Genomic DNA, 25,289 nt, shown 5'->3' with positions numbered 1-25,289 from the left:
TTCACTACCTATGGTTATTAGCTGGGTAGTCTTATTCTCCTCTTTTCTTTCTCACTCACTTCCTGGATGCTGGCAGTGCTTGTGCAGTTTTCTTGTCTTTGCGCATCTCTCCAGGATTTGGGGAAATTCAGATTACACCCATGTTCTCTAATACCCGAAGGATACAGTTCTTCCCTTCTTCGTCCATATGCTCCCATTGGTGGTGCGAATCACATTCTGCTTTCTCTCTAAATCGTCTCTCTCTCATTCTTGCCTCCCACCTTCATCTCTCCACACCTCCCACACCTATACCCTGATTGTGATAATATCATTCATTAAATTTCTGTGTGAGCCTCCACCACAGCTTTATGTTCCCTTCTGTTCTGGGTGTCAGATGTGGGATTTCTGGGTGACTCACAGCCTCCCCGATGGCCACATCTGCACCAGGTGCATCAAGATGCAGCTCCTCAGAGACCGTGTTAGGGAACTGGAGCTGCAGCTTGATGACCTTCAGCTTGTTAGGGAAAGTGAAGCGGTGATGGGCATGAACTACAGGGTAGTAGTTACCACATGGCTACAGGAGACAGATAAACGGGTGGCTGATGGGAGAGGGAAGGGAGAATGTCAGAGCACCCCTGTGACTGTCCCCCTTAACAATATGTCCGTCTGTCTATCTATCTATCTATCTATCTACCTATTTTGAGTATTGTTTGGGGAGGGTGGGGCTACCTGGAGGAAGCAACAGTGGCCATGCCTTTGGCACTGAGCTCTGGCCCTGTGACTCATAAGGGCAGGAAACTGAAGAGGATGGCAGCAGTAATAGGGACTCTATAGTGAGGGGGACAGATAGACGATTCTGTGGATGTGAAAAAGAAACATGGATAGTAGTTTGCCTCCCAGGTGCCAGAGCCCACAGTATTTATGAACACGTCCACAATATCCTGAAAAGGGAGGGTGAGCAGTCAGAAGTCATGGTACATATTGGTACCAACGACATGATAGAAAAAGGGAGGAGGTCCTGAAAACAATACAGAGAGTTAGGAAGGAAGCCACAAAGCAGGACCTCAAGGGTGGTAATCTTGGGATTGCTGCCTGTGCCACGCGACAGTGAGGATAGGAATAGAATGAGGTGGCAGATAAATGCGTGGCTGAAGAATTGCAGCGGAGGCAGGATTTCAGATTTCTGGATCATTGGGACCTCTTCTGGGGTAGATGTGACCTGTACAAAAGGGACAGGTTGCATTTGAATCTAAGGGGGACCAATATCCTTGCAGGTAGGTTTGTTAGAGCTATTAGGAGTGGTTGAAACTAATACGGCAAGAGGATGGGAACCAGTCTGATAGAGCTGAGGATGAGCCAGCAGTACAAATAGATGATGGATATAACATGAATGTAAGGAAGGACAAGCTAATGACTGGGTACAACTGCAGACAGAGCAAAGAGTTAAGTCGTACCACAGAGGAAAAATTCAAAAGGGCGAAGAATGCAGGACCGTGGGTGCTGTATTTAAATGTGCGTAGCATTCAGAATAAGGTGGATGAACTCGCGGCGTGATTAAAGATTGGTCAGTATGAAGTTGTGGGCATCACCGAGTCGTAGCTGATCTCATCTTTAATTAAGAGCGCTACCTCACCTCCCTTACCTTTCTGGCTATCCTTCCATATTACCTCATATCCTTGGACATTTAATTCCAAACCTCTGCACTCTGCAACCACGTTTCTGTAATGGCCACTAACTCATACCCCTTTGCACTGATTTGTGCCACAGGTTCACTGACCTTGTTTTGAATACTACGGGCATTCAGATAAAGTGCCCTTACAATTATCGTGCTTTTAAAATGTTGTAATCTTTTTCTCTTTTACACTTGACTTTTCTTTACTCCACTCTTACTTTACTCTTTTTTGACTTTTGCTTTCACTTTATCTTTATCCACACTTTTCTATTTTACTTTATCCATGCTTCCACAATCTGTTGAACCCCCCCCCCCCCGACTATTCAGGTTAAAGCCCTATCCGCAGCTTTATTTATGTGATTCGCTAGGATCCAGGTCCCATCATGGTTTAGGTGGAGCCCGTCCCATTGGTACAGCTCCCTCTTCCCCCAATAGTGGTGCCAGTTTCCCATGAATTCAAACCCACTTCTCCCACACCAATCCTTGAGCCGTGCATTTAACTCTCTGACCGTCTTGACCCTATGCCAATTTGCATGTGGCTTAAGTAGTATTCCAGAGACTACTACCTTTTCAGTTCTGCCTTTTAATTGAGTTCCTTGCTGCTCTAATTCCCTCAGCAGAAACTCTTTCCTCGTTCTACCGATGCCATTGGTACCCACGTGAACCACGACAACTGGATCTTTCCCCTCCCACTGCAAATTCCTCTGCAGGTCAGATAAGATGTCCCGAACCCAGGCACCAGGCAGGCAACACAGCATTCGGGACGCTGTATCCTCGAAACAGAGAACTCTGTCTATTCCCCCGACTATATTATCCCCCAATTACCACTACATTTCTCTTCTCTCTCCCCTCTTGATTGGCTCCCTGACCTATGGTACTACAGCTGAGTTGTTCATCCTTCCTACAGCCCCCACTGTCTTCCACACAGGGAGCAAGAATCTCAGACCTGTTGACAAGCTCAAGGGCTGAGGCTCTGCCAGCACTGTCTCTTGGATCCCATTACCCGCCTCAGTCTCGGTCACATCCTCTTGTTCTTGACCACTGACCGAATTTGAGGCAGCTAATCTAATGGGTGTGACCACCTCCTGAAACAGAGAATCCAGGAATCCAGGTGATTCTCCCGTTCCCTAATCTGCCGTAGTGTTTTGAAGCTCAACTTTGAGCCTGAGTTCCTCGAGCAGCCAACACTTGCTGCAGATGTGGTCACCAGGAACCACCACGGGGTCCACCAGCTCCCACATCATGCAGCTACAGCACATCATCTGATCCTGCATCATCCCTACTTTAATTTAGCTACTTTTTATTCAACCACTACAAAAGCTTTACCTGCTACTTACCTGTGCCTCCTGTCAAAGCCTCAAGTTCCCACTCCTACACTGGTTCACTCACACAATGGTCGCTCTGCTTCAACCCTGCTTAATTTTTACTTGCTCCTGCTAATGAGTTGTGAATCGATTGGTCTGCCGCTAATATGCCGTGTTTTTTAAACTCTTCTCCCTGCTTTCTGCAAAACCCATTCCCCTCTCCCTCCTCTTCCCCCTTTCCCCCCGTACCCCCTACTCCCCCCCACTCCCCTGCACTTTCCCCCCTCTCCACCCCCCCCACTCTCCCTCTGCCTTTCTGGCAAAGTTTGCAGATGCTATGAAGATAGATGGAGTTGTAGGTAGTACTAAGGAAGCAATGCGCTTGCAACAGGATTTGGACAAATTGGAAGAATGGGCAAAAAAGTGGCAGATGGAATACAGTGTTGGGAAATGTATGATAATGCATTTTGGCAATAGGAACAATAGTGCTGACAATTATGTAAATAGCGAGAAAATTCAAATATCAGAAGTGCAAAGGGAATTAGGAATCCTTGTGCAAGACTCCCAGAAGGTTAATTCAGTTTGTGGAAAGAAGGCAAATGCAATGTTGCCACTTATTTCAAGGGGAATAGATTATGAAAACAAGGGGATGATGCTGAAGCTTTACAATACACTAGTCGGGCTGAACTTGCAGTATTATCAACAGTTTAGGGCCCCATATCTCAGAACAGTTGTATTGTCATTGGGGAGGGCCACAGGAGGTTCACAAGGATTATTCTGGGAATGAAGGGGTTAATGTATGAGGAGCATTTGGCAGCTTTAGGCCTGTACTCACTGGAATTTTGAAGAATGTGTGGGATCTCATTGAAACCTACCGAATGTTGAAAGGGCTGGGTAAGGTGGATGTGGAGAGGATGTTTCCTCTGGTGAAGGTATCCAGAACTAGAGGGCACGGCCTCAAAATGGGGGGGGGGGGGGTGACCCTTTAGAACAGAAGTAAGGGGGTATTTTTTTAGCCAGAGAGTGGTGAATCTGTGGAATGCTGTGCCACAGACTGTGGTGGAGGCCAAGTCCGTGGGTATATTTAAAGTGGAAGTTGAGAGATCCTTGATTGGTTGGGGCATCAAGGGATATGGTGAGAAGACAAGTGTATGGGTTTGAATGGGATCCAGGATCAGCCATGATTGAAATGGCGGAGCAGATTTGATGGGCTGAATGCCTAATTCTGCTCTTATGTCTCATGGTCTTCCTGAATCAGTCTCTGACCAAACCACACTGGTTGCATATGTGGCATACTAGTTGAATTTATGTTGACCATAGACACTTGTATGGGCTATTATATCCTCTCAGGCTGAGTTACAGTCTGTATAATTGTTAAACTAATGGAAAATTCTGCTGGACAATTGTGTCACAATCACCCATCCTCCTCTGGCTATTTGGCCATTGACCTTTGTTCAGTACTCATAGAATGGTTACAAATGCATGTTCTGTTTTCTCTACTGAACTACAACTCAGCAACTTTGTAGAAAATAAGAAAACTTGTTGACCCTGTGAACATTGACCTTCTGAAACTTTTGAGGTCAGTTGTTGACTTATTTTCTTTGACAAAAATCAACAAATCTGAACCTTGCAGTGAACTTGGAAAATTCATTGCATACATAAAGGTTGGCCCTGTCAATTAAGTTGAATTCCCTTTTAAGTAGAAAGCTAATATAAGATAATTATCATTTTGCAGGCTTGCAAACTATTTGGTGATCTGCTTTTTTTTCCTGATTACAGTCCTTGCGTGGCTTCTGGAAAAAACCACCCTTGAATCTTGCTTATAAGAATAATCAAATTAGGATACTAAACCCGTCTGTTGTCCAGAGAGCAGCTTTTAAATTACTGAATCTTCCAAAAGTGGTTCGACGGCCAAAGGTAGGCTGGTATCTGTTCAGTTTTCTATATAAAGTGTCAGGGAAGAGTGAGATCAGAATATTCATAGTAAATCATCAAAATTGGACATTTTGATGCACTCTGAAATGTTAGAAGCTAAAATGGCTTCAAAATATTACTATTTCCTTGTGTGAAGAAGGGAAAAGATGTTAGTGAGGTGCTAGTTTTGAACATTTAGTAGTTTCGACATTGCAGGCTTTTTCAGACCCTCAGCTGATTTGTAATGAAGAGACAAATATTTCCTCTATTGCTTTTGTTTGCATTCTCTTTCATGTGAACATGTTGGAAGCCCCCTTACTTGCCTCATATGTACTTAAGTCTGGAAAATTTCAGATATACCTCAGATTTCATGTGTGCTTCAATGTACTGCAGAAAGCTCTTACCAGAAAATTCTAGTTACCCTCTCACTCCATTTTTTTTCCTCACCGGCCCAACACCTCCCTTGAGTCCCGTCCTCTTTCTATTTCTTCCAAGCTTCACTGTCATCTCCTCTTGTATTTGGTCTTCTTCAGCACGTTACCTCTTCCACATATCACCTCCCAGCTGCTTACTTCATCCTCACCGGGTTTCACTTATCACCTTCCAGCTTGTACTCTTCCCACTCTTCCACCTTCTTCAACACGCTACCTCTTCCACATATCACCTCCCATCTCCTCACCTTCTAGCTTGTACTTCTCACCCTCCTCCATGCTCTTATTCTGGCTTTCCCTTCCTTTCCGGTCCTGATGAAGGGTTTTGACCAGAAGCATCGACTGTTTACTCTCCTCCATAGTTGCTGGCTGACTTGCCGAGTTCCTCCAGCATTCTTTGTGCGTTGTTCAAGATTTCCAGCATCTGAAGGATCCCTTGTGTCTGTAGTCTGTTGGCTATTTAAGTGGCAATGATTGCCACTCTTTAAACAACCGATTTATACACCACTGAATAGAAGTACTGAATGTCTCTGATATATTCATCATTTCACAATTGTTCGTTTAGGCAATTCATGTGATACCATTTTTGTGGTTTTTAAAAAATTATTTATTTTGAGTTTTCACCTTACTCTATTGCTTTTTAGAGAAGCCAAGGCATTGCTTTACTCATGAAAACCGTGACAAAACTTTATGCTATTTGCATAAACCCACAACCTTAAGCATATTGGTCAATTATCAGACTTTAAAGGCACCTAAGAGGAAATCATAATTGCATTGTTGGTAAGCTTAGTCAATATTAAGTCTGCCACATATACTCAGTGGCCACTTAGTTAGCCACCTACTTGTTAATACAAATATCTAATCAGTCAATCATGTGGCAGCAACTCCATGCAGAGAAACATGCAGGCATGGTCAGGGGGTTCAGTTGTTGTTCAGACCAAACATCAGTGTGAGGAAGAAATGTGATCTTTGTGATTTTGACCGTGGTATAATCATTAGTGCCATAAAGGGTGGTTTCAGTATCTCAGAAACTGCTGATCTCCTGGGATTTTCATGCACAGCAATCTAATGTTTACAGAGGATGGTGTGAAAAGTGTACAGTGAGTGGCAATTCTATGGGTAAAATTGCTGTATTAATGGGAGAGGTCAGAGGAGAATGACCAGACTGGTTCAAACTAACAGGAAGGCGACAGTAACTCAAATAACCACGTGTTACAACAGTGGTGTGCAAAAGAGCATCTGTGAATGCACAACATGTTGGACCTTGAAGTGGCTGGGTTACAGCAGCAGGAGACCACAGACATGCAGTCAGTGGCCACTTCATTAAGTACAGGGATTACCTAACCAAGTGGCACTGAGTGCAAAGTTCGATCAGAAACAAGAGGAAATCTGCAGATGCTGGAAATCTGAGCAACACACACACAATGCTGGAGGAACTGAGCAGGCCAGGTAGCATCCGTGGAATAGAGTACAGTCGACGTTCCAGGCCAAGACCAGTCCCACCGAAGGGTTTTGGCCCAAAACATTGACTCTACTCTTTTCCACAGATGTTGCCTGGCCTGCTGAGTTCCCCCAGTATTTTGTGTATATTGCACTGAGTGTAGAGATCAGCTTTGTTCTGGTGATGATGATCCACACTGGGAATTGGATCAAAATCCTTTTCATTCATTCACCGACATTTGAAGTATAGAATTTTCACTGAGTAGCTTCATGCTTTTCATCAGTTCTGCTAGGATGTTGATTTCCTTAAGCCCTTGCAAGTATATTTTTATTTTTTGTTTCTGACAGCCACCTCAATACCCAACTACTGGAATCATTGCAATATCGATGGCTTTTACTATGTGTGATGAGGTTCATATAGCTGGCTTCAAATATGATGCTAAGAATCCTAATAGCACTTTACATTATTATGGAAAAGAAATTATGTCAGCCATGAAAAAGGTAGGTCTCCAAATAAAGAAGGTTTTTTTGTCATAGCTTTTGGAAACTTGTTAAGATTTACATAGAAGGCTTTTCATTTTGGGGAAACTGAATACTTTGTACTTTGCAACAGCTCCAGAGGTCAGCAAAGCTGGTCAGGGGTAAATTTCTGCGTTAGAACTGGTACGTGGGGATGGCTGTATCCATGTAGCATGTTTGTTGAAGTCTATATAGCAGTTATACAGAAAATTCTAGCTTCTAAATGACACAAATATGCAAGATAATTCTCTAATGTTTACTTATTTTCTTTGACAAAATTCAAATACTGAAGGCAGTTTCATAGAACAGCACGGAAATAGGGTGTTAGGCCCATGATGCCAGTCAAAACTAATCCCATCTGCCTGCACAAGGTCCATTTCCCTCTATTCCTTTCTGTTCATTTCCTTATCATTCCCCTCAGAAATGTACATATAATTTGCATGCATTGAAATGCTATGAAATGTGGGTCACAAAAGTCATGGCATTTTTTCCTCCACTAACTTCTAAAAACCTCAGTGAGGTACAGGTCGGTTAATTGCTTTTGGTGGCTGAAGAGGGATCCGATCTCGTGGGAACAAACATTCCCACTGTCAACAACACCTCCCTATCAGAACTTGCCAGTGGGGATATTAACAGAGCTTGTACCCAAAACCTTGAGATGGATGTGAGAAGGCCACAAATTTAACTAAACTGCTGCAATATTCCTTCGCTGCGAAACACAAAATAATCTGCAGATGCTGGGGTCAAAGCAACACTCACAACACGCTGGAGGAACTCAGCAGGTCGGGCAGCATCAGTGGAAAAGATCGGTCGACGTTTCGGGCCGGAACCGTTCATCAGGACTGTATGGGGAGGGGGCAGAGGCCCTGTAAAGAAGGTGGAGGGAGGGTGGGAAGGAGAAGGCTGGTAGGTTCCAGGTGAAAAACCAGTAAGGGGAAAGATAAAGGGGTGGGGGAAGGCAGGCAGGGAGGTGATAGGCAGGAAAGGTGAAGAAAGAATAGGGGAAAACACAATGGGTAGTAGAGGGAGGTGATAGGCAGCTGGGGGAGGGGGCAGAGTGACATAGGGATAGGGGAAGGGAGGGGGAGGGAATTACCGGAAGTTGGAGAATTCTATGTTCATACCAAGGGGCTGGAGACTACCTAGACAGTATATGAGGTGTTGCTCCTCCAACCTGAGTTTAGCCTCATCATGGCAGTAGAGGAGGCCATGTATGGACATCTCTGAATGGGATTGTGAAGCAGAGTTGAAGTGGGTGGCTACTGGGAGATCCTGTCTGTTTTGGCGGACAGAGCGGAGGTGCTCGACAAGCGGTCCCCCAATTTGCATCGGGTTTCACCGATGTAGAGTAGGCCACACCGGGAGCACCGGATGCAATAGATGACCACAACAGACTCACAAGTGAAGTGTTGCCTCACTTGGAAGTACTGCTTGGGGCCCTGAATGGTGGCAAGAGAAGAGGTGTAGGGACAGGTGTAGCACTTACGCTTACAGGGATAAGTGCCGGATGGGAGATCAGTGGGGATGGACGTGTGGATCAGGGAGTCACGGAGGGACCGATCCCTGCGGAAGGCAGAGAGGGGTGGAGAGAGAAAGGTGTGCTTAGTCGTGGGGTCCTGTTGAAGGTGGCGGAAGTTGCGGAGGATAATGTGTTGGATCCGGAGGCTAGTGGGGTGGTAGGTGAGGACAAGGGGAACTCTGTCCCTGTTGTGGTGGCGGGAGGATGAGGTGGGAGCCGAAGTGCGGGAAATGGAGGAGATACGGGTGAGGGCATCGTTAATGACAGCAGAAGGGAAACCACGATCCTTAAAGAAAGAGGACATTTGAGATGTCCTGGAATGGAAAACTTCATCCTCGGAGCAGATGCGGCAGAGAAGGAGGAACTGGGAATAGGGAATGGCATTTTTTCATGTGGCGGGGTGGGAAGAGGTATAGTTGAGGTAGTTATGAGAGTCAGTGGGTTTGTAGAAGATGTCAGTGGACAGTCTGTCTCCAGAGATGGAGACCGAGAGATTGAGAAAGGGGAGAGAAGTGTCCAAGATAGACCAAGTGAATTTGAGGGCTGGGTGGAAGTTAGAAGTAAAGTCAATGAAATTGACGAGCTCAGCATGGGTGCAGGAAGCAGCAGCAATGTAGTCAATGTAGTCCTTCTCTGATTACTGAGAGAAATTACTATTTTAAAGGCAAACCCAAATTTGTGATTTGCAATGTTACTTGAGAGGTAGAATACACAGAATGAACGTTAAATCCCTTATGGTGCTGATTTATTGAGCACATGATAGAACAGCAGTTAATGTGGTCAATACAGTGATTAGCAGTTAATCCTGATCATGAGTGCAGTCTGTGTGGTGCTTACATAAGAACCAACAGCACCACAACGTTTCATAGTAACAGGAACTGAGACAAACTTTCATATCAAGATTCCTTTTTTAATTTTCCCTCAGCCGGTTTATAACATAGGATGAAAAATGAGACTGGTGTGGACTCTTAGTCTTGTAATTACAGTGTGTGACTTCTAACATCTGAAAACTGGTAACGCATTCACTATTGATCTGTCAGGAGAAGGGTGAGCTTGTATAGTTTTACAGCAAATCTGGCTCAAAGTAAATGGATTAATTTTAAATTGGAAGGGATTTTGAAAAACCACTGTTTTATATCGAATTTAATGTTGATAACATTCTTACATTTTAGTGGGTGGACAGAATACTGCTTGTAATATCAAAGACATTTTAAAGGAAAACTTCCAGCAAAGTGGACATAGCCTCTTATGTAATTGAATGAGTGGGGATATTGAGTTGGTGAGTGGGTATCATGTCATTGAAGGACATGCACTTTTTAAACAAAGTGCTGTAATGCAATGGAACGCTTGAATTGAAACATAAGCTGACTTATTATTAACCATTTCATTCTGAACAAAAGTTCTGTTTCAGTAAAGATGGGGAGTTGTAGTAGTCCTTTATAAATTGTGTAGGAATTTTAAAGTGAGATGCTGTGCCCAAGTGAGAGACTGCAATTCTATGGTCGTACAAGCCTTCCAAGAATTAGTATTTTTCCTTTTTACTTTTATCCCCCATTTTAAATCTACTCGCTGTCAAGAGAAGTTGGACTCCTGGTGATTTCAGATCCAAAAAAGTAGTTGTATGATATTTCTATTTTATAAATGGAGTTGTTACTGGAGAAACATACTTGGGTAGACAAAACAGCCCAAGGCATCACCAGCACCAGCACCAACCTACCTGCCATCAAGGACATGTATATAGAAAAGTGCCAGAAAAAGAGCCGACAATATCATGAAGGATCCCACCTAACCTGCTTATGGACTGTTTGTCCCACTCCCATCAAGGAAAAGGCTACGTAGCATCTGCACCAGGACCACCAGACTTAAAAACAGTTACTTCCCCCAAAGCAGTAAGGCTGATCAACACCTCCACCCAGTAAACTAACTTCTTTATTATTTACTGTCAGTCACCTCATGTACAGTCACTCCTATGCCTAGCATCACTTTATGGGTGTACAACCAATCTATGCGCTGTATACAAGAGATCTTATTTATTTGTTTATTGTGTGGTTTTTTTTGTGCTGCAAAAGATCCGGAGTAACAACTATTTTGTTCTCCTTTAAGCTTGGGTACTAGAAATTACATTAAGCAGTCTTGAATCTTGTATCTAGTGTGTTGAAATGTCCTGACCTGATTTAACATTCTATTAATTGTGCTGTTGAATTTGCAGATGCTCTATCATAATATTACTGCTGAACAAGTACTTTTGAATGACTTGAAATCATCCAATAGAATCTTTGATTTGACTGGAAATTTTTGAAAGAAAGGTTTGCCATTCATCTTGACCAAACGATTATGGCACTAATATTGATGGACCACAGCATCTCATTGTCTTCAGCTTCCGTTACCTGTACTGAGAACACAAACCACAAATTACTGGACTACAAAAATGACTGTTGCCACAGATGACTGGAGCATGCACTTCACGGTTTTGGGGTTTGCTGTCAAGGACTCGCCAACAAAGTTCATTTGTTGACAAAAGCTGTCGTGGTTGAAACAGGATTTTTACTATTAAAAAGCTGTTTAAAAATGATTTAACTAAAATAATGTCTTTGTTTCTGTAAGTGATCTAGAAATGTTCATGATTGGTGATTTTGTCAAGTTGGTTAGGGTACAGCGAAAGTGAATCTGTGCGGGACAGAGACAGTATTTATTTATTGTATTATTCCAAGCAGAGTTATTGAATATAGTGCCCCAGTGATGACTGAGAGTAATAAATTAATGTCAGATTAATTTTATAATATATTTTTAATTAAGGTAAAATGGTGGAACAGTTTCAAATAAACCTTAAAGATATGATATACCCTGAAGGAAGATTATCTCCTAACGATTTACACTTAACTTTACAGGGCTATGGGGCACTTGCTGTTCCTCTTTACTGTGCAAACTACCTATGAATGGTATTTTTTTTAGTTTTGCCATAGTTCTATAAATTGTTTAGCAAGATACACGCTGAATTTTTGTAGCCTGATCTGTTGAATGTTTACAGTATTTTCTTGTCTTTAAATTGGAAATGGTTGTCCACCTGTTTTCATTCTGTATGAAATGCATCTTTCAACAAAAGTGGGAAGTTGTGAAGAATTTATATGCAAAGTAGGGCAAATGGGACATGTCATGTCAAATCAAATGCCCAAAACCAGAATCCTGAAATAGACAATCTATTCCAAGCTCTCTCATAGGAGAATACAACCTGGTGGATAGAAGAAAAGATTCAGCTCAAAACTCCTGGGGTCTCTGGCTCACAACTAGAAGTGGAGAAGGAACATCAGGGTTATAAAGAACCACAAGGCCATACAACAAAACCATGCAGGTTCTCAATCTACCCATTTAACTGCTCCGAGACACCATAAGTCCCAATTGCTTGATTTTGCAATTCGCTTCAAAGCCAACAAAATGATAGTAAATCAAATTCAAAGTACTGGTTTGTCATCCTCTAGTAGGAAGGTAGACATATAAGGGTGTAAATATTCAACTTCATGTGATGTATAAAATAAATAATATTAAATATCCTCTCTTTAGGTTCCTTTCCAATTAAGCCATAATTCTCATGCATAATGTTGCATGGCTTCTTGACAACCTATTAAACTGGCCACTTCCTCTACAGTCTGAGAACAAAACTTTCACATTAAAAAATCTGGTCTAACTCCAGTCATATTGTGAAGCTCTCTTTATATAGAATCTGCTAATTAATAAATATATCCAAGCCACCAGTGAAATAAAGCTCTGAATGTTAATTTAAAATGTGGCCGGACAGTTTGATTTCAGAAGTGAGTTTTTTTAAAAGTTTTTTTTAATGTTTTTTTTAATGAAATCTTGAAAAATTGCCTGTAAATCTTATTAACATATCAATTTTAGTTCAACAGATTAGCACTTTCATGACTTCATTCATGATCTTGCTTTCCTGTATGTTTCACAATCAACTACATTCATTTTAGGAATTTGAAAATATTTAATGGGCCCCATAATAGAAAATAGGTGCACGAGTAGGCCATTCGGCCCTTCGAGCCTGCACCGCCATTTACTATGATCATGGCTGATCATCCAACTCAGAACCCTGCACCAGCCTTCCCTCCATACCCCCTGATCCCCGTAGCCACAAGGGCCATATCTAACTCCCTCTTAAATATAGCCAATGAACTGGCCTCAACTGTTTCCTGTGGCAGAGAATTCCACAGATTCACCACTGTCTGTGTGAAGAAGTTTTTCCTAATCTCGGTCCTAAAAGGCTTCCCCTTTATCCTCAAACTGTGACCCCTCATTCTGGACTTCCCCAACATCGGAAACAATCTTCCTGCATCTAGCCTGTACAATCCCTTTAAGATTTTATACGTTTCAATAAGATCCCCCCTCAATCTTCTAAATTCCAACGAGTACAAGCCCAGTTCATCCAGTCTTTCATCATATGATAGAAGTGTTTCAGAATTCATTCTATGATAAAATGCCTATCGGTGTGAACACTACGGGAAAATCTCCCATAACTTCGAATGCTGAAACTGGTTCCTTTTTATGTCACTGATATGGCGGTAGTTAAACAGCATATTTCAAATAGCAAATACGAGAAAATTTGCAGATGCTAGAAATCCAAAGCAACATACACAAAATGCTGGAGCAGCTTAGCAGGTCAGGCAGTGTCTATGGAAAAGAGTAAACAGTGGGCCTTTTGGGACAAAGAGGGGTCTCAGCCTGAAATGTGGACAGTTTACTCTTTTTCATTGATGTTGCTTGACCTGCTGAGTTCCTCCAGCATTTTGTGTGTGTTCATTTGAAAGAGCACCTATTTAAATGTGCAGTGTCCCCTCAAAGTTATACTGTGGATCTGATCTATATTTTTTGGTCAGGTCTGTGCCTCAGGTGCTACCTTTTAGCCTGACATTTGTGGTTTGCTGTTTTATGTTCGTACATTTCCGACAAAATCTCTGTGTTCTCTTACTATGTGCAAGGTACTTTCACCTCTTTTAAAGCGTTACTTTGTGATCCAGCATGTGTAATCTTGTGTTTTTATAGAGAAAGAGACCATTTAGCCTTTTGGATTCAGACCAGCTCTTGGTTGCGCAACTCCATTAGTCCCTTTGTTTTTCTCCTTCACTTTCTAATAAAAGAATGGTTCTCCATCAACTGTACTGATGCACCTTTATATTCATGTTGTTAAACTGGTTTTGTGCTGCTTAAACTGTAACACATTATCTAGAATTTTTCATTACCAAGCCATAAATTAGTAAATGAATCAATTTAACTCATTTTCCCCTTGGTGTATTTATCATTAAAGTTGTGAAGTACTGGCAAATTGTTCACCAAGTTGGCATTTTGTTTTGTTAGTCTACTTTCTTAGAAGTTTGCGAAGATTCTTCATGTCATCTAAAACTCTGACAAACTTCTATAGGTATGTGGTGGAGATTATACTGACTGGTTACATCATGGACTGGTATGGAAACATTGATGTCCTTGTATGGAAAAAGCCCAGTCCATCACTGGTGAAGCCCTCCCCACATTGAGCATATCTACACGAGCGTTGTTGTAGGAAAGTAGCATCCGTCATCAGGGGTTCCCAACCTTTTTTATGCCATGGACCAATACCATTAAGCAAGGGTTCTGTGGACACCATGTTGGGAACCTCTGATCATCAAGGAGCCCCACCATCCAGACCATGCTCTCTTCTCGTTGCCATCAGGAAGAAGGTATACAAGACTCAGGATGCACATCACCAGTTTCAGGAAAAGTTATTACCCCTCAACAATCAGGCTGTTGAACCAGAGGGGATAACTTCACTCACTCCATCGATGAACTATTCCCACACCTATGAACTCACTTTGAAGAATTCTTCTTATGTTCTTAATATTTATTGCTTTTTTTCCTCTTTTTGTATTTACAGTTTTCCCACATTGGTGGTTGTCCATCCTGATGGATGTGGTCTTGGATGAGGCTTTTCATTCCAGGACGAAGGAGGTGTCTTTCTTTTTTAAAGAAAGGGGCTTCCCTTCCTCCACCATCAACTCTGCTCTCAAACACATCTCTCCCATTTCACGCACATCTGCTCTCACTCCATCCTCCCGCCATCCCACTAGGGATAGGGTTCCCCTTGTCCTCACCTACCACCCCACCAGCTTCCGGGTCCAACATATAATTCTCCGTAACTTCTGCCACCTCCAACGGGATCCCACCACCAAGCACATCTTTCCCTCCCCCCCCTCTGCTTTCCGCAGGGGTTGCTCCCTATGCGACTTCCTTGTCCACTCATCCCCCGCATCCCTTCCCACCGATCTCCCTCCTGGCACTTATCCTTGTAAGCGTAACAAGTGCTACACATGCCCTTACACTTCCTCCCTCACCACCATTCGGGGCCCCAGACAGTCCTTCCAGGTGAGGCAACACTTCACCTGTGAGTCAGCTGGGGTGATATACTGCGTCCGGTGCTCCAGGTGTGGCCTTCTATATATTGGTGAGACCCGACGCAGACTGGGAGACCGTTTCGCTGAACACCTATGCTCTGTCCGCCAGAGAAAGCAGGATCTCCCAGTGGCCACACATTTTAATTCCACATCCCATTCCCATTCTGATATGTCAATCCACGGCCTCCTCTCATGTCAAGATGAAGCCACACTCAGGTTGGAGGAACAACACCTTATATTCCGTCTGGGTAGCCTCCAACCTGATGGCATAAACCTTGACTTCTCTAACTTCCATTAATGCCCCTCCTCCCCTTCTTACCCCATCCCTTATTTATTTATTATTTTTTTCTCTTCTCTCTCTCTCTCTTTCTCCCTCTACCCCTCTCTCAATAACTCCTTGCCTGCTCTCCATCTTCCTGTGGTGCTCCCCTTCTTCTCCTTTCTCCCTCAGCCTACTGTCCCATAATCCTCTCCCTTCTCCAGCCTCATATCCCTTTTGCCAATTCACTTTCCAGCTCTTAGCTCCATCCCTCCCCCTCCTGTCTTCTCCTATCATTTTGGATCTCCCCCTCCCCCTCCCACTTTCCAATCTCTTACTAACTCTTCTTTCAGTTAGTCCTGACGAAGGGTCTCAGCCCGAAACGTCAACTGTACTTCTTCTTATAGATGCTGCCTGGTCTGCTGCATTCCAAAAGCATTTTGTGTGTGTTGCCTGAATTTTCAGCACCTGCAAATTTCTTTGTGTTTGCGTTTCATTGATTCTATTGTGTTTCTTGTATTTATTGTTGATTGTCTGCAAGCAAATGAATCTCAGGATTGTATATTGTGACATATGTACTTTGATAATAAATTTATTTTGGACTTTAATAAATCCTGTGAAAATAAAGGTAGTGCCAAAATGTTTCAATGACTGGGTGTTAGAGCTAACAATGAAAACGAACATTGTGAAACCTTGTAACTTGATAATGGATAAGGGAGAATTTAGACTTTGAGTCATTAATCTAACCAAGTCCTGTATGGGGTAAGTATGTGTATTAACTGCACTGCTCAGATATGTTCTCTGCCACCATTTTCTGTCTGTTTAAAACTGGAATGTTACGTCTGTATAACTTTCCATCTCCCTATCTCCTCAGCATGCATCCCAAGCCCATTAATTTTATCTAGTGTTTGATCATATGTGGTTCATTTTGCTCTTTCACCTGAGAAAGTTTGGTGAATTTCATCTACTTAAAATATTTTTAAAGAGAATAAACGAAGAATTTGATTGCATTGAGCTGATGAAATAATTGTTGAAAAATGATGGGGGCTACCCTGGGCAGCAGTACTTCTGTCAAATTGACTTTGTTACTTCGCAAAAGTCCCTCGGTCCAGTACCAATGTGTGCTTAACCCAGTGGCAGTGATTTCTTCTACGTTCCCCACAAATTGAATGGGGCAGTGTGAATGTACCGGGAAAAAATTCGTTTAATACCATTGGCTTAACATGTATTTAGTTGCCTTCAAGTTCTCAATGTGGGTGTTCTTGAATGCTATGAAATGGCTTTGAAAGTCGCAAAGGGCTGTGGCCTTTGTGCAGGTGAGAACTACTCTATGATTGCTCAAACAAAGTGAGGTGTCATCTTTGTTCTGCTGAACCCACCCTAGTTCAGGGAGCCAGCCTGCCAGAGTGAGGCTGGGACCACGCCAGCAGAGACAAAGTACATGGTATGTAATCTTAGTCAATGGCAGATCCCAGCCTGTTGATCTTGTAGAAACTGAGAAAGTGCCCACACAATTATAAGTGAAATTTAAAAAAATAGAAATGTCAAATTGAAGGTTTGATTGTGGAAAGAATGCCCTTTCAATTTACATTTGGAATAATAAGAAAGATCCTTGAAGTGAAGCTGAAAATATTTTTTATTTCATACAATAATTCCTAATTTGGTACAAAATCTTTTTAATAATACAGAACAAGTGTTAGTTACGGGTTTAAAGAAGTACATTCCATTACATTCAGAGTGTTAATGCAATTTTTCAAAAATGAAACATTAGTTCTGACCGATAATTCACCAGGTCTCCTGTATGTTGCCTTTTTTTCTAGTGTTCAATTCAGAGCTAACACTGAACTTTTAAGCTACTGTATTTTTGCATGTTTTTCTGATAGACCCCCTCAGCATGGAAAGGTAGATAGAGGAATTGCTTTTGAATTCTGGCTCTGGACAGAAGTGACTAATTCCCCTTACCTTTTCAGTCATGCCCTTTGTCTGAGGGGCTTATGTTTGGAACAGCAGTAGGTGAAAATGTGGTGCAAGATAATGTAGGTCATGGCATCGTATGTTCGTATAATAACCTATCTGTTAAAAATATTACTGACTACTTAATTACTGTTGATATCGTAAAATTGTGATCTGATAATAGCAAAAAAATCTGACACAGTAACTGCAAAACATGATGCAAAACACCAAGGCTTCTAAAGATAGAAGCATCATCAATTCTGCAATGTTGTTGGAATGAAAAGCTTGCTAAAATAAAATGAGCAGTGAAAACGGAATAAATAGATTGTGATGCAGCTAATGACTGTTGATTGCAAAGTGCTGTCAAGAGAAATTAATGCAAATAAAAAAAACAGAAGTTGCCAGAGTTAACAAGTGGTTTTATGTGAATTTTATTAATGTTTAAATACTCCTTGGCTTTTATGGAAAATTAATTGGATGTGAATCTAAGCAACACAAAATGACAAATATTTGTATGAGTCGTAGAGCTTAGATTTAAAGTGAACAAATATTTTTTACATTATTTAAATTTTAATGCAGCTCTTCTGCTCATACTTAAATTTTGGACAATAAAGAACAAAATAATATGATGAGCGGAAAATATCATTAGTGTCAGAATGACAACAAAGCTATGATTCAATCTCAACTATCATGATAGGTTCAGGAAATGATGCATAAAACATGCTTTGAACTTTGATCGTAGGACTGTATGAAGTTTTTCTTTCACTCATTTAAAGGTAGCTTGAAATAAAAACAGCTTGTTTTATGCATCCATTGCTGGACTTTGTTTTGTATATAGTTGTTCAGATTAAGCCCGTTACATGAAACATTCTCATACTATGCTGGTGTCTTTTTGGCAACTTTGAAGGTGTAATAGTGCTATGTCCCCCCGATGACAAGAAAGCTGGTCCTGAAGTAAGGCTAAAGTGGATAAACACTTGAAGATACAGGGTCTACGGAGACTACAATAAGAGCTTTTTGATTGATTTGACATTGTATAGCAACAAGTTAACACAATGTGCCAAGGTGACTTTCTCCTGCACTTTCAGGTTCTGGACTGTTGAGATAAAGAAGTATAAAGTTGCCCAACTGTACATTTACGAAATATGTTACCAGCATTATTCTCCATTTAGAAAAATAATGAGTGAGAGAGCAGAAAGCTATGCATACTATGCATAATCCTTCATTTTCACAGTCCAGGAAAAAAAACAATCAACTTCTTGATGTTTTCCATTAACTACTGTTCATTTTATTTGATTTTCATCAGCATCCAAGTCATCCTGGTTATTTTAATTGTTTTAAACTGAGCTGTTGAATCTTTATGGTAAGTTCTTGTTAACTGATAAACACCTATTAATTCCCCATTCTCCCCAAGATGAAGTAGATATCACAATACATTATACATAATTGATCATATTTCATTGATTAGAAATGATCATTGAAATCCTGTCCCTCGTCCACAGACAGGGATGGCTGCATTGTTTAAGCATGTTTCCTTAAGCAATTATTTTTGCAAATTCTCTCTTATAAAGAGGCATGATTGTTTCTGGGAAATTAAACACTTTCCATGTTGCACCCAGTAACACTTTTTCAAGTACACCTGGCCTAGGTATAAAATATAAACGACTGCAAAGCACACTCCTTATATTAATTTGAAAACTTATCTCTCAATTTCAACGTTGACCGAATGAATTAGTTTGCATTCAGAGTTTAATACTTGCATTCTGTCTGTTGTTACAATTTTAGTATTGATTGGGAAAATTAGCTTCAATTCTGCAAGACAACAGTCTCTTGGAATATGGTCCAGTCGGACCAATGTGGAGGTTCTTGGAACCTTACACTTGGGACTCTGATGAACCTTTAAGAACAAGAAAACTTTTTTTGAGATGACCACTGGTTCTTGGAGTACTATTGTCTCCAAATGCTTAATGTGCAATCGTAACATGTAAAACAGACATGGTCTACTCTTTCTTTGTATATACCTAACAGTAGCCTTCCAGTAAAGAAAGAAAGACAGTTAGCAATTCAGCAAACTTCAGGCATTGCTTTTTGTGGTAAGAATGTAGCTTCCATAAGGTAACAAAGATTGTATTTTAAAAGCTTTACATGTGTACATTTTTTTTTACATTGGATACAGTAGAAATCCCGAGAATGAAGAATGCACATAAGGGCCTGAATAAAGTCCTGCTGCTTGTTGAGATGGGAGTTGCATCCAGACTCTGTCTCCGTGTGTTAGTTCAAGAACTGAGCTCCCTGAAGCCTGATCGAGAATCCCTTTCTTGTATTCGTCGTAAGTGTACATCTGTGGCTCGTTATTTTTATATAATGCTACCCATACATTAGCACCTTTACAATGAATGTGATATGAAAAGTAATAAATTCCCGGTATTTCACATGTAAAAACTCCAGTTTGTGGATTGTAACTTTGTCTGCCGTTGTACAGGATTTTATCAAACTTGACAGGAGATCCTACTGGTGGAAAAGGTACTGTAAGTTTAGCTGTAAATGCAGGCATTTCTGGTTTAATTCCCAACGGCATTCCTTTTTTACTTGGTTGACTAATGTATCCTTGTGGCGTCTTTACACCGTCAATTCCTGGACCCATTGCTGGAAGATGAAACTGTTGTATTTCTGGTTGAACAGCTGGTGGGCCAGGGGGACCAGGAGGGCCAGGAGGGCCAGGTGGCCCAGTCATCCCATGAAGACCTTCTGGGCCAGGCTTTCCAGTTGGTCCTATGTGTCCCGGAACTCCAGGTTTTCCTATGCCAGGTAACCCAGGAGGTCCTGGTAACCCTCTGTCACCTTTTGGTCCTGGAAGACCCGGAGGGCCTATTGGACCACCTGGACCAGTGATCCCTGGTATTCCAACAGGGCCCTGGATACCTTTCTCTCCATGAAACCCAGGTTCTCCTTTTAATCCTGGTGCTCCTTGTGGTCCAGGTAAACCAGTTGGACCTATGTGCCCCTGCTCTCCTTTTGGCCCTATTGGCCCAGGCAAACCTCTTGGCCCTGGTTGTCCTTCTGCACCAGGATATCCTGGTGCACCTGGCATTCCCTGCAGACCAGGTTCCCCCTTTGGGCCTTGAGGACCTTGAGGGCCAGTTGGCCCATGATCTCCCTTCAGTCCTGGGAAACCCAAGCCACCTGATGGCCCAGTTTGTCCCGGGAGCCCAGGTAATCCCTGTTCACCTTGTGGACCAGGAATTCCGGGAGGACCAACCGCTCCAGGTTCGCCTTTTTGTCCCTGTGTTCCTGGTGGTCCACTGTGACCACGTTCACCTTTAGGTCCAGGAAACCCTGGTTTTGCTATTCCTGGCATACCTGGCGGCCCTGGCAAACCTGGGAGCCCTTTATCACCTTTACTCCCTGGAAATCCATGTTGACCAGGAATTCCATCTAGACCTGGCTTTCCCACACCTGGCTTTCCAGGTGGTCCCTGAACACCCTGTTGTCCTGGAAAACCTTGAGGTCCTGACTCACCTTGGGGTCCTGTTTTACCGGGTGCTCCTGGAGCTCCGGGGAGACCATTTAAACCTGGCTTTGAGATACCAGGAAGTCCTGCAGGGCCTGGTTGCCCAGGTAATCCTGGTGGGCCCTTCAATCCTGGCAAACCAGGTGCACCAATTCCTTGTTGCCCTTTAGGTCCTGTTGGACCTGGAATACCTGGAAATCCTCTCTGTGCGGGTTCTCCCCTTAGTCCTGGTTTTCCTGGTAATCCTGGTCTACCTGGCTTTCCTAATCCAGGGAGACCTGAAGGACCTCGTGCTCCTTGTGGCCCTGGTGGTCCCATGGGCCCTTGCTCTCCCTTTGGTCCCATATCACCCTTGTGGCCTGGCAATCCCATTCTTCCTGGTTTACCTGCTATTCCTGGCATTCCAGGCTTCCCAACACTCAGAAGACCTGGTTGGCCAGGAAGACCTGGTGCTCCTGCAGGTCCTTGAAGACCCCGACCTGGTAATCCCGGTGGCCCAGGAGGTCCTATCGGTCCTCTTGCACCAGGTTCTCCTGCTGGACCTTTCTCACCTTTCATTGCACTTGGAAATGTTGGTATCAGTTCTAGAAAAGAAAAAAAAAGATAACAATGTGTTTTTCCATTAACCATGTGGGAAAATAGATTTGAATTTGAAAATATGGATATTTGTACTCTCATTTAAGTTCAGCTAAATATTGAAAAATTACCAAAGGAAACCATTACATGAAGTCTTCATTATTTAAAATGAAAACAACAATTTGCATTTGTAGTTTTTAGCTAGAGAAAAGAGGATTGACTCATTTGAAATGTGCTGCTACAAATGATAGATTGAAACCCATGGGGTAGCAAACCATTTGGTACTGTTCCCTTAAGGGGCTAATCACCAAGCAGAAAATTAAACCTAAAACAATTAACTAGAGACGTCAATGTCTGCATAGTGGAATGAAACACAAGAAAAAGAAGTTGAAAGAGTTCAAAGAAAAAAGAAGTGACAGAATTTGACCATGCTTTTATAATAGAGAACAATTCAATCGTTATGGTACTTTTCACTGCTGTGTAGCCCATAAAATCCGAACCAGTATTTTTGTAGTGAATATTAAAATGTGGAAACACACCTGTTGCACCATGTATTTTCTATAAACTTCAAGAAATAAATCTAATTCACAGTTTAATGTTGAAGTATAATTTTGTACTGGCCAGTTTAACAGATGATGATTAGAAATCAGGTTTCTTAAGGTTATTTTCCCGACTATTATTTTCTGTGAGATATTCTTCCAAAATAGGACTTTAAACTGCGACTCACTCTGTCTTTTCTGATAGGTTAAGTTACGTTATTTTGAACTCAGAATAAATTCTGTAGTACAGATGGAAGATTAAAACATCCCCTTGCTTTGTTCAATAAACAGCTTGGAAATTTCCCAGTGTTCCAGCATATATTCATCCATTCCCAAGAGATTAATTGGTGATTCATTGTATTTATTGCCTTTGAGATGCTATAAAAGTCAGCTGCCTTGTTTGTCTATACCCTTCAGTTTGTTGATTGTGTGAAGTGTTAGATTATTCTAAAAAATATGAAGGTTGTTTGTTTATTTTTAGTCTCAAGAAGAACCATTTGATGTGCAGGTTGAACAATTTACTGACAAAGAGCTCATTTCTGAAGCACTTCAATCCCACACCCACATAGTGTTCATCTGGCAACTGAATGATGACCAGAATCCTGCCTGCAGCCTCTGGACTGAATTCAAGTTTAACAACTTTTGATCCTAACCCTGCTGAGACTAGGTAACCTGTTGTAGAGTGAAACCTGAACTTGCTGTGGAAATTTGATATTGTTTAAAAATTAATTTTCTAGCTTTTTACCTGTCAATTGTTTTCCCCATTATCTGAGTGTGAATGTTTAGAGTGTCTTCTTGGCTAGCTTTCAAAATAAGTTGGTTGCTTTCAATGATTAGTATTTTGTTGCCAAGAATAAAACGCAGAAACACTTCTTTGTCACAAGGTTTTGCCCATCTGCTGGTAACAACTTCTGAATTTTACATCATAAAAATACGCTTTATTTAACTTCTAATTGGGTACTTTCCTATTCGCAGTAAGTGGAAGACAAATGCTGTGACTGAATACAGTTGCAGGAATGATCCATTTGGCAACAACCAATGTGGGTGTTTTAAATCTGTAGTTCTAAGAATTACAGAATATTATACCATTCGATCTCAGAACATACATTCCTAGACATAGTTGTTATTGTTGATTGTTATTTATTCATGTTTTGATATTGAGGTTATTGTCTGATTGTGTGCAAAATTAAAATGTCTGAAGGTAGGAAAACAATCCTTTAGCAAATCTTTATTTTTTTCTTTCTCCAAGTCTTTCACTCTCCATAAGGATATTTAGATTCCTGTTGAAGGAATTATGTTAACCTATAGTATATGGTTCACTGATGGCAATGCTAGGTGATTGAAACTAGACAATGCACACAAAATGCTGGAGGAACTCAGCGGGCCGGGCAACATTTGTGGAAAAGAGTACAGACGATGTTTCGTGCCGAGACGCTTCATCAGTTGACTATACTCTTTTCATTAGATGCTGCCTGGCCTGCTGAGTTCCTCCAGCGTTTTGTGTGTGTTGCTTGCATTCCCAGCATCTGCAGATTTTCTCTTGTTTGTGATTGAAACTAGACTTCTCTTGAAGTGAAATTTTAATAGTGACTGTTTCTGGACTATTTCACAGTGCTATAATTCTATAGGGCTATATCCTAGTCAATTAGTGAATATTGTCCCAAATATTGGCCACCGAGCTAAAATAGCCCGTTAAGTATAAGTTTCATATTCAACTTGAGATTCCCACTCCCACCCGAAGTACCAACACTTCAAGCTATTGATTCCACTCCAATTGACTGACCACTTGAAATGCCCAGACCATGCTAATCAATAGCATTTTTCTTCCTCAGATCAATATTTTAGCTGGCAAGTCAACCACAGCCACCACCATCCACCACCAGCCCGAAGTATTGCATACCATATAATGGCTCAACACCTTCATCCTATTCCACCAAGACCTTTTCTGGTCATTCATTTCACAGTAGTGAGCTCTGATGTAAATAAGTTTCCAATGAATTGCATTGTTAATCCCAATTTCTTAATTTTTAATGTTTTCCTTCTTATTTGAACCTTCTACTGTCGTCTGTGGACAGCTATGTTAGGACAGAATTGGAATGCTTGTCTCTTTTCTGAAAAAAAAGCAATTTATTTAACTACCTCAGTATTGTTTTCTTTTAAGTAAAGTGCCCTTGCCTCGTGTTGAGCTCTGACTTCATTTTCTATTAGCTTATTGATAGAGCTTTTGTGACTCTGCAGGAATGCTATGTGGAGGGGCAGATCATTTCTCAGTGCATTGGTATACTGCACCTCAGCATATACATAGTACAACCACAAAACTTTGCAGATGCTGGAAATCTTGAGAAACACACGAACTACTGGAGGATCTCAGCAAGTCAGTCGGTAGCTATGAAGGGAAATAAACAGTTGCCATTTCAGGCCAAGACTCTTCATCAGGACTGGGCTTCAGTCCATGGATACTGTAGGACTTGCTGAGTTCCTCCAGCATTTTGTGTTCCTCGCCAACGTTTCCTCTAATAGTTTTTTTTAATAGTTTCACTGACCAACGATTGTTCTGAGCAGATGATTTTTATATGGCCTGAAAACTGCACGGCACTTTATTTTTTTTGTAATATGCATACTATGACTATTTAGAATGAAAATTTAAAAATCATATGCTTTTGATTTTATTTATTGAAAAGTAAATGAAATACAGTACAACAAAGAAAAATTTTCACATTGTGATCTTATTCTCATCTATCTTTATTACAAATCCATTGCCTAAAAACACTGTCTAGATTAAACTCACATCCAGATGAAAGATACGTCATCATCCTCAATAGGTTATCTAAATGTTCCACTTCTCCTCTGTTTCTAGTCTGATTGAATTCAAAAGATTTAATTCACATTCATAGTCAGCACTAGAAACCTGAAATGTTCCAATGATGTCAACAAGAATTGACAATTCTTCAAATTCTTTGTTTTTAGGCACTTAGTTCAACATATCAGTGAATGTCTTAGTCGAACCAGCCTTAACTTGCTCAGAAATGGCACATTTGAAATCATAGTATTTCTGTGATTTTTTTTTGAGGTAGTGCTTTCATCATAGTTTGCAATAGTAGCTGAGTATTTTTATTTGTTAGTCGTACAACATCCTCCTTCCATATTTAAAATTATATTAGCATAATTTCAAAAATATATTAACATGTGAAAGAAAATTCCAGCTGCATGGCAACCAAAGTGATATATGCAGGAGCATTTCAGTACTG

General features: G+C 41.4%; 2 protein-coding genes across 15 annotated transcripts in view; one reads left to right on the top strand and one right to left on the bottom strand.

Moving 5' to 3' along the window:
- Window positions 1-16,542, top strand: part of LOC140198918 (type 2 lactosamine alpha-2,3-sialyltransferase-like) — a 102,626-nt gene extending 86,084 nt beyond the window's left edge. For 5 of the 8 annotated variants that reach the window (XM_072260170.1, XM_072260167.1, XM_072260162.1 and 2 more), the window contains 3 exons: window positions 4,735-4,872; window positions 7,089-7,241; window positions 10,988-16,541. In XM_072260170.1, coding sequence (XP_072116271.1) covers window positions 4,735-4,872; window positions 7,089-7,241; window positions 10,988-11,077 — 381 coding nt within the window. In that variant the 3' untranslated portion in view covers window positions 11,078-16,541. Of the gene's footprint in view, window positions 1-4,734; window positions 4,873-7,088; window positions 7,242-10,987 lie in introns of all 8 variants that reach the window. The other 3 variants (XM_072260169.1, XM_072260165.1, XM_072260166.1) reach the window with 2 other exon arrangements.
- Window positions 16,543-17,120: 578 nt separating this feature from the next.
- LOC140198916 (uncharacterized) overlaps window positions 17,121-25,289 on the bottom strand; it is a 135,927-nt gene continuing 127,758 nt past the window's right edge. For all 7 annotated transcript variants that reach the window (XM_072260161.1, XM_072260157.1, XM_072260156.1 and 4 more), the window contains one exon: window positions 17,121-21,510. In XM_072260161.1, the coding sequence (XP_072116262.1) occupies window positions 19,577-21,510 (1,934 nt within the window). In that variant the 3' untranslated portion in view covers window positions 17,121-19,576. The remainder of the gene's footprint in view (window positions 21,511-25,289) is intronic.

Source organism: Mobula birostris, chromosome 6 (genome assembly GCF_030028105.1).
Source record: "Mobula birostris isolate sMobBir1 chromosome 6, sMobBir1.hap1, whole genome shotgun sequence".
In the NCBI taxonomy this organism is placed as follows: Eukaryota; Metazoa; Chordata; class Chondrichthyes; order Myliobatiformes; family Myliobatidae; genus Mobula; species Mobula birostris.
The sequence above is the reverse complement of the archived record's forward strand: the minus strand, read 5'-3'. Positions and strand labels throughout refer to the sequence as shown.